This window comes from Phyllostomus discolor, chromosome 3, assembly GCF_004126475.2.
Source record: "Phyllostomus discolor isolate MPI-MPIP mPhyDis1 chromosome 3, mPhyDis1.pri.v3, whole genome shotgun sequence".
NCBI lineage: Eukaryota > Metazoa > Chordata > Mammalia > Chiroptera > Phyllostomidae > Phyllostomus > Phyllostomus discolor.
The window spans coordinates 185,755,543-185,770,772 of record NC_040905.2 but is presented as its reverse complement, the minus strand read 5'-3'; the positions used below and the strand labels follow the sequence as shown (position 1 = coordinate 185,770,772).

The following is a 15,230-nucleotide window of genomic DNA, read 5'->3' as shown; positions in this document are numbered from 1 at the left end:
CTCAACTCACATGACGATTCCAAAGTGGTCGCCCAGGAGGTAAGAAGTGTCATCTCTCTGTCTACAGTGCTCCCGTCTTTGGAGAAAGGACAAGACCAAAATGATGCACAGCTACGGGAAGAAAAGATGAGAGGGTCACTGGGACTATTCGTCCTCGGTGCAGACTTGGTCCCCGCCCCGAAAGAGAAGGTGTGGGTGAGCAGCACGCTCACTGTGCGTATACTCCTCAACGCCAGGGGCACAGAGCTGGCTGCGTGTACCCCGGGGCTTCCAGAATGTTTTGTAATGAGCAATCCTTTGGGCTGCTTGGAGCAGACAAGAGTCCAAACCTAGTCTCCCACAGACTGGCTGGGAGGGGACTTGTTGGACTCTCAGTTTCCTCATCTGTAAAGAGGGGATAGTAACTGTCAGGCTGCACATCCTTTTTGCTTTTTTCCTGTGGATTCAGTCCTTTTCTCACATACTGGAGGTCCTTTTCTCTCCACCTTTACTAGAGACTTCTCGAGACCTGTCTACACGTGCTGACTCTGTTTCTTTACTTCTCACTTGCTCTTCGAGTCTCTAACCTGGCTTCCCATCACTCCACGGTCACAACTCTGGCCAAAGGCACTAATCACCATCTTGTTGCTGCATCCAATGTAAACTTGAAGTTCAAATCTGGCACGACCCTTCAGCAGCATTTCTCAGTGTTGGCCACACCCTTCTCTTAGAAACTCTCTTCCCTAGCCTTCCGAGCTTTTCTGGGTTTTCCCAGTCTGTCTCTTGTTAGACCATTCTTTACCCAACCATGAGATCTGGAGCTCCTCCTAGTTCAGTCCCAGGCCACTCATCTTATTACCCAATCCTCTCCTCTGCAATCTGATCCATGTCCATGCTTTCAATGGCCACCAATGCACAGAAAACTCACACACTAGATCTTGCACCCAGACCTTGTCCTTGAGCTCCATAACCGTTCATCTGAATACACAGTTGGCATTTCTTTTTGATGTACTGAAAGCTTCTTGAATTCAGTATACCTTAAATGAAATTCGTGGTTTTCCTCCCTGCCTTATTCCTTCCTCCACCTGAAACCCGGGTCTCTTCTTTCTTTAACTAGGGAATGGCAGATACCAGCGTCCTCGCAGCTGTGCAAGTCAGAAACCAGAGTCCTCCTCAACGTCTCCCTCTCCTTCATCTCTCTATCCAACCCACCACCATGTCCTGTTGTTTTTCCTCCCAAACGCCTTGAACTGACCTCCATCATCCAGGATGAGCTCAGCTTGCCCCTCACTTGCCTGGACCTCTACAACCATCTCCTAACTGATCTTCCTGCCCCTTCTTGCTTGCCTCCAACCTAATCCCAGCACTGCAACCAGAGTGCTCATTTCAAAACACGAATCTGACCACACCATCCTCACACTAGAAACACTCCATGACTTCCCATTGTGCTTAGAATGAAAACTCCTCTGTACAGAGCCTCACAGAGCTCCTCTGGCCTGGCTCCGCCCACCTCCCTGGATAGCCCCACCCAGTTCACTCCAGACAAACAGGTGCTCTCAGTGACTCACACTCTCCAATCCACCCCCCCCCACACACACAGCACACACACGTACACAAAGCCTTTGCACGTGCTCTGCCTTCTGCCTGAAATGCTCTTTATTGCATCTTCGACAGAACTCAGCTCGTCGTTGCTTCCCCTAAAAGCCAGTGTCCCTGAGTCTAGGGCCCTTAAAAGACATCTCCTGCCTGTGGTTTTAGTGCATAATGTAGGAGAGCAAGTCAAGGAAATTCAGCCGATTTCTCCCTGCTGACCTATTCAGGCCCCTTTGGGAGCCTGTGCCTGGGAGCAGCCTGCCCCCCCCCCCCACACACACACACCCTGTCCCTGCCCTCACTTACTGACGGGATGAGGGAGTAGTGGAGGAAGAGTTCCATGTCCACGGAGCCAACGCAGGAGTCATTTAGCTGCCGTGCCCTGGAAAACAACCAGAAAACACGTGCACACGATCACCCACTGCTGCAGCCGCTGCTCCGCCTTCAGTCTTGACCACCGCCACCCTCAGGGGTCTGGCCTGCAGCCCCTACGGCCACCTGGTCTTTTCGCAGTTTACTCTCTCCCAGCCAGTGCTGCTCATCTGCGATGACCCTTCCCCGAGTGGATTAATCTTTCTGATTCCTTTCCAGTCTCATTATCTGTCCAAACTGCCCTGCTGACTGGATCTAATGCCTTCCTTTCTTGATGACACAGTCAGGGAGAGATTTGGGTTCTGGGGGACCCACAGCCTAAATAATCTGGACATCCTTTTCAAATGAAACTACACACTGTCCTCCTATCGTAAGGAAAACATATCACCATATAAACACTTAACTAGGGAGCGCCCTCCCAGAGCCTGGGAAGGGCCCCGTGCAACTGAGGAGCCCTGGGGCTTAAGTGACAGTAATTCCACCGGAAGTCAGCCATTGGACATGGTTTTCTGCACCCAGAGGCCAAAAACTGCCAGCTTGCTGCTGATCCACAGCTGAGCCCTTGGGGCATGGCCACGGCCATCTGGACGACAGAGTGTGGACTTCACCCTCTCCAGGCTTCACAGTCAGCAGGACAGGGTGGCTGGGGTCTCGTGACTGAAACACGTGACAGCAGTTTTACGACTTCTCTTTAAAGGACCTCCTCCTTTCTGGGGTTCCCTCCACACTCCGTTCTCGCTGTGCTGACTCCAGTATGACACCTCTGCGCACTCTCACAGCTCCTCACTCGGTTCTGACCCCGGCAGCAGCATCCATGCAGCCGTATCCTGTGCTTTCTTCCCTGGCCAGCTCCTCCTTCTCCCTCAGAAGTCTCTGGGGAGAGCACTCCGCCAGGGAGCCCCGGAGCCTGACATGTCCCCCCGTAATTCTTTAACACTCCAGTGCTCCTCAGTTACGTCTACCCATGAGTCTGAAACACCCTTAGAAGCAGAGGGGTGTCAGAAATGTGACGGAACTGTAGAACTCAGACTTGGGCTTTTAGAAAGGTCAGGTGAGTACACCCATCAGTCCCCCCATCCCATACAAGAGCACCAGGTGTTATTTTTTAAAAAGAAAGAAAATATGGCCGTATTTGAAAGTAAGGTGGAAATCTATTGGGGACACAGAAGCTACTAGAAGACCCTGAACAATGGAGAGAGACTGGGACTAGATCGAAGAGAAAAAGCACCAGCCAACACGGCGACACGGCTGTAGCAGACTGCGGGGCCACTCGGGGAGTGCTCTGCACCCAAGTGCAGGGGCTGAAGCGGGGTGGGCCGCTGCCAGCCCACAGAACAACGCACTGGGGTTTCTCAGGTACCCAGGTGTCCTTCCAGCCCTACCGACCAGCCGGGCCAGTGCTGGTGATAACTCCAGCAGCAGTTTGATGGGTCACTCAGAGAGAGGCAGTGCCCAGATTACCGCTGGCACCTGGGAGGGACCAGGAGTTTTGGTGTCCAGAGGCCAGCTCCTAAGGTGCCCCACCCAGGGGTACATCCCACCCCCTCCCCACTGCCCAGAAAGAGGCCTTAGTACTGGCAGCAGCCACCACCCCTCCCAAAGCTAAAGTCCTAGGAGAAAACTCTGTCACAAAGATGAGCACACAGCCAGGAGCCATCAAGCAGCTGGGGAGAGAGTACACCACAGAAGGGAGCCAGGAACTCAACAGGTAGGGAAACGCACTCCAGAGGAAATAAGATTAGCACAAAATAGAGGAAATTCTCTAAGAGAAGGATAAATCTAGGAGGAAGCAAGGGGGCACAAAAAGCAACAGCAGGCAAAGAAATTAGCAAAACTTATTGTTAACACTGAGCAATATATTTATTTATATGTAATAAATAAATATACCACATGAGCTTACATCTCTATAAATTATATAATAGAAATAGTTACATATAAATATTTATATATTTACATTTATTTATAATATAAAAACATAAATTTATTCTATGAATATACATATACATGTATACTATTTTTAGAAACACAAGTCCTCAAAACAGCTTCTCTGAAATAAATGTTGGAAGAAATTTTCGAGGAATAAGAAACATAAACCTAGACAGAGAAGAATTTAAAAGCAACAATGAACAGAGAAATTAATAAAACACATGGTGAAATATCTAGATAAGGAATGATGATGAAACAAAATGTTTGAAATGGCAATCTAGAGTCAAAATACCAGATGACACCCCACACGGGAAGAGGGGGGTGTGGAGGGCAGGCGTGGACGGGGAAGGAAGGAAGGAAGAGCCAAGTTCTCCTTGTGTTTCCGAGTGGGTGCAGAGAGCTGGTTCTCTTTCTGGGCTTTGTAAGAAAAATACAATTCTAAGTAACTACATTAAAAATCCACAGTTAACTATTATAAGAATAGAAATAGGTTGCAAACACATATATTTAAAACTGTAAAGTGTATGTGAACGAAGGTTCAATTGCTTCAACGAAGTGCAGAAAGAGAAATAAATGACGTAAAGATTGAAAGGGAAGCAACACAGGAACAAAAATTTCCAAAGATGTAAGCCACGAACAAAGAATATCCAATAAATTCTTATTGGATATATAAATATCCAATAAATTCTTAAATTTTCAAGTAGTAATAAAAGTATAAATTAAAATGAAATGTTGTCTTATCTATTAAATGAGGAATTCTTGAAAATACTGCCTGGCATTACTGAAGGTTAAGATGAGTTGGTATTCATTTACTGATCGCCAGAGTTATAAATTGGTATAGTTATTCTGAGGAATGCTTTTGTAATACATACACCAAGAACTTTTAAAATATAGCTATTTCGTTTCCAGGAATTCTACTTCTGGAAAATGTAAGTTGAGGAAACCAGAGTGGTCTGTGAAGATATGTATTGATACTGCTGTGCACCCAGCTATCCGTTAGGGGCTGCACTCTTGTTAGCTAAGTTCATCCTCGCCACAGCCCTGGGAGAGAGGCACTACTATCGTCCCGTTTCACAAGTGAGGAAACCGAGGCACCAGGCGATCGGGAAACGTGTCCAAGCTTACCCAGCTAGTGCGTGGGGGAGCTGAGACTCAGACTCCGGCTGAGGGGAAGATCACATAAGGAATTCCCAACTGTCACATTCTCTGCTCATCAACGAAATTTCCTGTTCCCGTGGCCAGGGCAGTCTGAACTCCCCTAGAACACAGACTTGAGGGCTGCAGGAACTTGGGAAGGTTTAGGAGTGAGTCTGTGTGCCGGGTCATTTGTGCTCAGCATGGGAATTCCACAGGGGAAAGTGAACTTCTCTTCACAAGTGAAACCCAGGAGGACACGACAGGCAGCCTGGAGGAGGGGAGCGGGGTGGGGGGGAGCATCACCAGGACAAGGCTGCTGCGTGTGCAGAGTCGCTGGAGCTGGGTGACGGGAACGGGGTTCCTTCAACTAGTCTCTCTTCTTTTGTGTAAGCTTGCACCCTTCCCTAATAGAAAGTTGACACTTTAAGAATAAAATGAAATCAAGTCCACGATGGTTATAAAACCCACACAGGCTGCCCACACCTTTGCTGATGGTCTCTTCTGTTTTCTCCCCAGCTCCTCTGTCGCCCGCAGGCCCGCCTCTGACAGCCGTCCCGGAATGTCATCCGTGCCCGCCCACCCGCTTGCCTCTCCCTCTAATTGCCTGCCGGTTCGTCTCTGCCTGCCACTGCCTGTGACTCCGAGAACTAGGCGGGAGTTCTACAATGAAAGGCACGCAGACACCCTGTTTTTATTCCATTTTCTTCCAGACACTCTTTCCTCCGGGTCCGAATCTCCATTTTCTCCTTTGCCTCGACCTCTCCCGCTCATTTTGAGCTCGCTGTGCAGCCAGGAAAGGTCAGCTCTGGTGCGACCCTCCTTCAGAGGGCGTGTGCAGGGTGTTTTCATGCTTGTGTGGGCCTCGGATCTGCCCGGAGGGAAAAGCCTGGCATTTGGAGTCAGAGGCCCGGAGGCCTTGGGGGAATCACTTCTCCTGAAGCCCTGGCTGCTTCGTCTGTAGAACGGATGTGACGCCTTCACTTCCCTAGATTGTTCCAGAATGGATAGGAATGGTGTGTTAACTGAAAAGTACCCCATGTGCTGGTTCTCAGCCTGCTTCCACCCTCCCCACCCCTGCCTCCCACACACACCGCTGCACCAGGTGGGAGCAGGGACTCCAGGCAGCAGCCTGGCCCCCAGCAGACCCTGGGGAGCCTCCGTGCACCGAGGAGCTGGGCACCCTGGCTGGGTGCCCCGGCTCCACCTGTGAGCAGCTGGTTAACCATCTGAGAGAGACAGAGTCAGCTTGGCCAGGTGGGGAACAGAGCTCTCCGTTGGGGCCGAGCCATGGGACCGACCGTCCCCTGTGCAGAGCTCCAGCCCCGAGGGGGTGGGGGAAGAACAGCGCTTCCCAGCTTCCACAGCGTTCTCATTCCCCAGGGCTCGCTGGGTCCTCAGAAAAGGTTCCCGGACGGGCTGCCCCCAGCCCACGGCACGGCTCAAACACAGGCACTGGCTCACGCTTTGAGGATCAGACGAGGCACTAACTGGCCTTTCAGGTCTGGCCTGTCTGTATCCCATTCTCTCCCACTGCCTCCCATTTCCTCCTGCGCCCGCATCTCTGCTGACCCTCCTTCGCCTTGACCTCGCCCGCTCGTGCTGAGCTCTCTGCGCAGGGAGGCACGGTCAGCTCCCCAGCGGGCACCCTCTGTGAGAGGGCGTGCGTGGGGTGTCTCACACACGTCTGAAAAGTCAGGAGAGAGCTGGATGAAGATAAAATGGTGACTGAAGAAGGCGAAAGTCCACTTTTCCACTCACTACCATGCTGAACTGTCCAATAAAGCAGCACTTGTTTCCATTTCTTTTCACTTAATGACTTACACTAAGGTCTTCATAGTTACCACGTCACTTAACCCTTTCACGGCTTGGGCAGCAGAGACTATCATTCCCACTTCATGGGTGAGAAAACCGAGGCTGACAGAGGACACGTGAGTGCCCACAGTCACTCAGCTAGAGAGCAGCAGAACCAGAATTTGAACCTCGTTATATTTCCTAAACAGGAAACATATTCACACACAGTAATTACATTCAGATGTCGAAAAAACTTCTACATCTGTGGTCCCTGGAGAAGACAAAGACCCTTCCTCCTCACTGGTCAGACAAATCTGAACGAGATGCTGAGGACCAAGCCCCGCCCTGGGAGAAGGGCCCTGGCCAGCTGCTGGCCTGTGTCCAGGGAGATGACCACAATGGAGAGGGAGCCCTGGAAGGAGGCATGGAGGCCTGGGTAGGGGGAGGAGGGGCGGGTGCTGACTTCAAATAAATGTCAGGGGCTCGGAGGCCATGACAGGCATCACAGGGGCCGTGTTCCCGGGTGCAGCCCAGGACTTTTTTCGAGTCCAGACCGTGAAGCCAATCGCTTCCCTCTAGGTCATCTCCTTTGGGATATCCCACGGGCCCTCCCACCCAACATGTCCCAACTGAACACCCCTCCAACCTGCTCCCTTCTGGGCTCTGGGGGGTCCTCCCCTTGGGAATGGGCCCAACACCCACCCTTTAGTCTGAGCCAGAGATCCAGGCATCCTGGACTCCCTCCCCTCCAAGTCACGCCCACACCAAGCCCCGTCGGTTTGACCTCTCCAATCACGACCAAATTCACATGCACCTCGGTCCCTACAGCCACCACCTGAGTCCACGCTTTGCACCAGCCTCCTGCCAGGTCTCCTACATCCAGCATTGCCCCCTCCAATCCATTCTCCACCCCGTGACGGACCTTCCTGAAAGTCCACCTCCTGCCACATCACTGCCTGGCAGGGCCCGCTGAGCCCAGGGAGTCCAGCTGAAGGCAGGGGAGGAAGAGACCCATCCCCTAGGCTTTCTAGTTCATGTCCCACCCACCTGCTGACTCCCCACACACTGTCCACCTGTCCTTCGAGCCGACCTCTGGCCTGTCTGTGGTCACATGCCCTTCTCCACGTACTGTTCTCAGGCTTCCCCACTCCTGCCATTTGCCAGACTCCAGGGACCCCCTTTTCCTAGTGGCTCTCAGGGTGCCTGCCCGAGTTTTTATGGCTCCTTCCCTCACTCCTGCATTTCACCATGACCCTCGACGACCTGAACACACCACTGTAACCCCAACGGCGCAGGCTCTGGTTTGTGAATGTCTGGAGTGGTCTTTACGGCTCTTAGACCTGAGACATTTAGATGTCTGAGTGAGAAATCGTCCTTCCTTACATCTGGGCCAGACGTCACAGCTCCCGAAACCCTTCCACATTCTCGTTCTCATATGACCTCCACACAGGTGCAGGCTAGGTAGGACAGGGGTTATTGCTTCCTATTTACAGATCAGGAAACCGAGGCTTTAATGACTGCCAGAACTGCCGGGCCGGGATCCAGACCCAGGCCCTCTACCACCACAGCCAGCTCTTCCCGCTCCGCTCAGTGGCTCCAAACTAAAGACAAACAGAAATCTGTTCACTCAGCTGGGAACCCTATCCCCGGTTCCTCCCTCCACGCCAGCCTGCCTACAAGTCGGCTAAACCATGCCTGCCTCTGGATTCCCGTGAATCACCAAGGTCACAGGGGACAGCTGCTGGAGCACGTGGTCGGCCAGCACGGCCTGTCCGTAGCCTTGTCTGAGAACTCACCCCTCACTTGTGGGAGTCATCCTGGTGGAGAAGCACCGCCTGCGGCCCCGGGGGGCCCTGTACTCTCTGGGCTGTTCTTTGAGCTTCTCCAGCCTCCTGGTTATGCCCGCTTCCGGCAGCCTGGTGTGCCGCCCAGCTCTCTTCACAGCACCCGAAAAACTCACAGACCAGGCAAACATCCAGTCAAATATTTACCAGGGGAACGAAAGCAAGTGGGCGGCCTTCTTCCTTATTTCAGAACACTGCTGGCCGTTCCTCCGCTCTTCCGCTTCTCATGCTGCAAAGCAGGAGCCTCCCTCCCCTTTCCTCTCTCCAGGGCTCCTGTTGGCTCTTCTGGCCCCTGCTGTGAGCACTGGCCCCCTGAGCCAGCAGAGCTTTGCCCAGCCCACCCACTGAGGCCTCTTTAGCTGGCTGTGAAAAACATTACCAGCAATTAAGCAGGACTGTGCCTCCAGGCAACCAACCAGGAAGCTGGAACCAAGGGCTTCAAGGTTCTCCAGGGAAACAAGGCTGCTCACCTGCTGGCAGAAGGGGCTGGGGACAGTTCATAACTGAACCCGCCAGTGCAGAGGAGCGTGTGATGGGATCTCCCAGCGATCAGAATTGCCCACGAATTTGAATGGCCACACCCTATTGCCAAATGATCTGGGACCAGGTGGGAACTAGACTCCAGGTGTCCTTGTCTGTCTATCCATCAGCTCCCCTGTCTCGCTGCATTCATTATGCCTCCCAGTGGTTCTCATCCGCCCACTTGTGTAGCGGGGTTCAGGGTGTGGGTGTGTCTTGTTCACGTCCGCATCTCCCTTCTGCAGTGTGGAGCTGGTGTTCAGACTGGGGCAGCCACAACCTGGAAGGAGCCTGGATCTCTGAAGCAACACCGGACGAGACCAGGAGTAGCTGTTTGAGACCTTACATGAATAAGCAATAAACTTCCACTAGATTAGAGCCCTTAAACACTTTGCAGTTTGCTACAGCAGCTGGTCCTTACCCTGATCAATACACTGGATCTTCCATTCATGCAGCTTCTGCGCCAGATCCCGCCCTCTTCACTTCCTGCCTGGACTATCTGGAGGGCTCTCTAGGGGCCCTGCAGCCTCCAGGCTCCGCTCACCCACACCTCTCCCCAAGGCCCAGCTCAGACCTGTCACCACCCACCCAAGCACCCTCCCATACTCTGCACCCCCAACCCTAGCACCCCAATCCAAGCCGTCCAAGAAGCTGCTTCAGCCCTCTTTTCCAGCCTAACCTCCACTGGCTTCCTACACACACTGACAGGTATCCTAAGGTTGCTGGTTCATCCTTAAACATAGCCTTCGGTGCTACCGTGGATCTTTAGGGAACAAGGAACAGAAATCCACTAATGCTGCCCTGAGTCCAAGGGGCTCCCTACTACTCCCCGGTGAGAGCTGGGGCCCATCCCGGGAAGGTGCTGGGAACTGGAGCCCCTCTCGGGAATGGTTCCTCCCCTCTCGTGGCCCACGGGTCTCCCTCTCTTGCATTCTCTCTCTTGCCATTTTTGCTTCAATCTCTTCCCCCCGTGGCTCAGTCTCTTTGTTTCCTTATGATTTCCACTCTCCCATGGCTTCCGCTCACCACCGTCCTGACTCTAGTTCATGGCATTCTTTATACTTCTACCCTCCAAGTCCATGGGGTCCTTTCCAGGGTTGCCCCCATTTCCCACTGCCAAGAGAAGAGATCTGCCCCAGCTCATCTCTTCCCCGAGGTGGGACACAGGCCAGTCTATGCCTTTCTGTCTTTGGCTCAGTCACACACCCCTAACCTCGGTCCTCATAGGGCTGTCGTAACAAAATGCCACATCCGGAGGCTTAACCAACAGACATTCATTATCCCACAGTTCTGGAAGCTGGAAGTTCAAAACCAAGGAGCCAGCAGGTTTGATTTCCGCTCTCCTCGAGGACAGAAGGCCTCTCTCCTCGGCTTGCAGAAGGCTGCCTTGTCACTGTGCCCTCATGCAGCCTTTCCTCTGTCACATGCATCCTGTGGCTGTGTGTCTGTCCTAATCTCCTCCTCTTACAAAGCTGCCAGTCAGACTGGAGTAGGGCCCACCCCAACAGCCTCAGTTTAACTTAACCACCTCTTTAAAGTCCCTGTCTCCACACACTGTCACATTCTAATGTATGGAGTTAAGGCTTTAATACATGGATTTGCGGGGACACCATCCGGTCCATAACACCCATGGTCTAAGCCGCCCTGGGGGAGGGGAGAGGGCTTCAGGGCAGAGAGCAGGCACCGTCACTGACAGACTCAGGCCATCATTGGGGTTTGCCCACCTTGGCCCCTCTCTCCCGCCAGGACCTGCTCTCCTGCTTCTGCTCATCACCCTCGTTTTGGCTCATTACTCCCACCTCAGGTGTAACTTCTGACACGACAGGTCTCCTGATCGCCCTGGTGCAATCTTCTCTCTCTTGGCTTGGTCTGCATCTATTTTATGGCATGTGTTCAGGCCTTCTTTATTTATTTTTTTATTTAATTCATTCATGGAGAAGTAGTCTGGTACAGTGGTTCAGACTGCAGACCTTGGGGCCACCTCCACAATTGACTGGCTGCGTGACTCTGGGCCAGGTACATGGTCAACCTCTCCGACCCTCGGTGTTGTCTGAGATGAGCTGCACCTACTTCACAGACGTGTGTGTCTGAGGTGCCCTCATACGCTTGAAAGCTCAGGAGGGCACCCGGCCCCTGTAAGCACTCGGTGAGCATCAACTACTGGGGCGCCTGCTCTCTGCCAGGCACCGGCTGGCACGGGACTACACAGTCATGTCACAGCTAACTGTGTCCAAGTCTCAGCTCCCCCGATATAGCCCAGGGGCTGAGATGCCACCACTAGGTCTGATTCGGCATGACGTCTGGGATGCAGGGGGCCCAGAAATGCTTCTTCTCGAAATTGAAAATAATGAGAGAAAAATGAAAATGACAGAAATATAAAGGTCGGGTACAACATAACTCTCTTCTCGGATGCCTAGAAACGAAGAAACACTGTAAACATGTTTTCTTTGGAACAGGCCTTACCCTTGCCTGGAAGCAGCAGTTCTGGGTGCATCCACGCCACGCCGTTTGGGGAAGGACTTGCAAAGCGCTGCTTCTTCCGGGCGCATGGAGATGCTCTGTCTTCCGGGAGTGCCCATCTGCCAGAAGCTTTCTGGCTGCACCGCCCAGACTGCAAATGGATATTCTAAATTCTTGAGTTATCGTGGTGGCGTTCCTCACAATCCTACAGTTCCTCTCTCCACACCGTTAAGGAAGAGTCACTTCGAATTGCCGCTGACCACCCTGGGGAGGTTGGGAAGGCAGCCACCTTACAGTGGGAGAAACACGAAGGCACTTGTCATGAAAAGTTCAAGTTCAGCAACATTTCACCCATGTGAATCAAGACCCACCTCTCAGGGGCTACCATGCTCCAGAATGACCCCTTTGGAACCTGAAGTCAAACCTGCGTGACAGATTTCATTTTCCCGCTCTCATACTTTCTCAGTTTGGCATCGGACCCAAAGGTAGACCTTAACGTGATCTGAAGAACACGTCGACATTCGCTTCATGTCTACCATTCTAACCTACGCGAGCATTTCTGAACACCACCCCTCCTACCCAGTGCACCTCAGTTCCTTTCTGAAGCTGTGGGGCATTTGCACACTTGTCCTGCAGTCGTCCAGGTTACTGAACAGAGCCCGGTAGCTCTCCAGTGGAGACCTCTTCCCCGGAGCCACGAGACGATGCTGCTGCTGCCGGTTGGCAAAAAGCGAGGAAACATGACTGACTGACTACTCCAGGACCCAGCTTAGGAGGGTTCCTGTGTTCGAGCCCTGAAGTCAGCAGGGTTCAGTTCTGGTGATATGGCAGAAGGAAATTCAGCAGTTCGTCCCAAAGGCTGTGCCTGTCTCCCAGCAGTTGGGAGCTTATTACAGGACAGCCTCTCTTTATTCTATAGACACATGGCTTAATTATTAAACTTAGAAACAAAGGAACTCAGACATATGGGAGACCTAGTGTGATTTTTCCATTAAGTAATATCGGCTGCTTTCTGGGGTGGGTGTGACCCTTGACTGCGAACCTTTTCTCTCCCTTTGAAAAAGAATGAAACTAACTTGCATTCTGATCCTATCACGCGCAGGGCTGGCTCCTCCTGCAGGCAGAATAAAGACAAACTCCTGAGCTGGGCATTCAGTGACCTTTGTGACGTGGCCCTAGGTCATCCTCCCAGACCAGACTCAGCTCTGGATAAGTGCACAGGAAGGCTGTGTTGACCTCTCGGGCGCCACCCACCTCCCCTGTCCTGGCTTGTTTATTTACGTCACAGATGTTTACCACGTACCAGGGGCCAAGGAGTATGCTGGTGCCCAAGGACAGACACTCCAGAGACACATCTTGAGCCCCCTTCCCAGGCTGCCCAAGATGCGGGCTGAAGCACAGAGTCCACCCTAGAGAGGGTTTCGGTGCTTCTCCATTGATCCCTGCTAGAATACAGAGAGTGAGGGAAGGGATCAGTGTGCCAGAAGGCAGGCTGGACAGATGGCTGAGGTGGGGCAGCAGGGCAGAGACAGAGCAGCAGCCCAGACCCTGCAGAGGCCTTTTCTAGACACCAGGAGGGGGACCCACTGAAACCGAAGGCCAGCCACAACGAGGCCCAGGTCGTTCCTGGGCCGGGGCACCCAGAAACCTGTCCTAGTGCTGCCCTGAAAAGCTGCGTAGTGACTTTGACCCAGGCCCATCCTATCCTCGGCTGCAGGCACCCCCTGTGTAAAGTGAGGACGTCAGAGGTGATTTCTGAAGACCCTTTTCCCTCTCTGACGAAGCTCGCACGTCACCTCTTGTGGCCTCCTCTTTGTGGCCTTCAAAACTTCCCTCACTCGCCCCATTGCTTCACTCACCCCATTGCTCACACCTCTTTCAGTGATTATCTGTGCTCATGTCTCCTCTCCTCCGGACCCAAGGTGCCTTATCCAGCACTTTGGCTCATTAGAATTATTAGAAAATTTGTATTTAACTAATGAATGAGGATCTTCTAGATCTGTAATCCCTGTGTTGTCCACAAGGTGGCGATTTGCACGTGTGGCCACAACACAAACCCTGCATTTTGGTTGAAGCCCTGGAGTAAAAAAAAAAAAAAATGCCGAAGGAAGAATGGAGAATCAGGAAAGACTTCTGCAGACTTATTCCGTGGCTCCCCGGTGGGAATATGCTCTCCCCTTCCCCTCTACATTTAAAGTATCTGCCTGTCAGACAGTAATACAGGCCTGAGCTGCCAGCGCCAAGCCTGTGTCTCACCGTATGTATCCAGCAGGCCAGGCGAGGCCAGTGGTCTGGCCTCCCTGACCTCACCTCCCACCTCCCAAGCTTCCACACCCCCATGCAGCTCTGCAGCCTGGCTGAGCTTTCTCCTTGCTCCTCCTGACTGTACTGCATTCTCTCTGGTCTTCATGCCTGTGGACACAGGTTCCCTCTCTCTGCCCGCCTTCCGGACAACACCTGTCTCCCCGGGACTCAGTTTAGGAAGCATCTTTTCCAAATAACCTCCTTAACCCTTGCCAGACAATAGATGGGTCTCAACTTTCTTCCCGCTGAGAGAATTCACCCCCACTTTCTCCCAGAATTCCATGGGCCTACAGTGTTAACTGGCGCTCTGGGAACCAGAGTGCACTGGGCTATGGGCTTCGGGGCAGTTTTGAAAAGGAAATAACTGTTCATCACCTTCAAAGCTTTGCAGTGTTTTCTCTACTCAGATGCCACAGGCTCAGGGTTGGACAGTGAGTCTCCTAATCATCTTCTCAAAGAGTCTGCTTGTATAATGCTCTCCCTACTGCTTAAAAGGCACATGGATCAGGTGTAAATGTGCCTCTTTGACTGTGTATCCTGCATGAAGCACTCATTCAGTTCATAATACTGACACCACTTAATAGACCAATATTTGCATAAAAAGCAGGCAAATCACTCCTGTACACATTTATTTGCTAATCATGACCACATTTCACACAGCCCAGGTCTCAGGGTCAGACTCTGTGCAGCAACAGTGGTGGCTCAGAGTAAAGGATGTAAAAGACCCTCTCACCTAATCCCTGATTCTTTTATCTCCCCCCTCCATACTCCTTGCCAAGACTTGTCCTTGAACTCCCCCACTGACAGGGAGCTCACCACCTGTGGAGTAGTCCATTCTCTTTTTGGACAGCTACGGCCATTTGAAAGTTTGAACTCCCCAGGAAGGAGGTCCCTGAAATGCAGCATGGAGTTTCTCTCTCTTGTTTTCCAGCCCTGCTTTATTCTTTAACACTACACGTGCTTCCTTCACATTAAACAATCTTGAATTTCTTCATATATATACAACCACATGCTTACAAACATGCCATCACACGTGACATGCAACTTATAATTGCTATTTCATTGAACAGTATATTACAAACATCTTTCTGTTACAGGTAACCTACTCTCCTTCCTCCTTTTCACTGCCCACCTAATCCTCTGTCGTTGAATGTGCCATCACTTACTAAACCACTGACTATCACTGGGGCTTTAGACTGTTTCCAAGTTGCTGCTGTAGTGACCAACCCCAGAATGAAATCTTCACATGTAGTGATATGTCCTTAGGAGAGATTCATAGAAGGGCACAGAGACTCAAGGAGTGCA

At 52.0% G+C, this 15,230-nt stretch overlaps 1 protein-coding gene across 3 annotated transcripts in view; it reads right to left on the bottom strand.

The window, feature by feature from the left end:
• LOC114489838 (stimulated by retinoic acid gene 6 protein-like) overlaps window positions 1-14,775 on the bottom strand; it is a 36,736-nt gene extending 21,961 nt beyond the window's left edge. Inside the window, exons 1-4 of one of the 3 annotated variants that reach the window (XM_036021950.1) lie at window positions 14,742-14,775; window positions 3,845-3,848; window positions 1,879-1,954; window positions 11-111 (exon numbers count right to left, since the gene is read on the bottom strand). In XM_036021950.1, the coding sequence (XP_035877843.1) occupies window positions 11-111; window positions 1,879-1,954; window positions 3,845-3,848; window positions 14,742-14,760 (200 nt within the window). In that variant the 5' untranslated portion in view covers window positions 14,761-14,775. Of the gene's footprint in view, window positions 1-10; window positions 112-1,878; window positions 1,958-3,844; window positions 3,849-8,594; window positions 9,474-14,741 lie in introns of those variants that run through there. The other 2 variants (XM_036021949.1, XM_036021948.1) reach the window with 2 other exon arrangements.
• Between the last annotated feature and the right edge of the window lie 455 nt (window positions 14,776-15,230).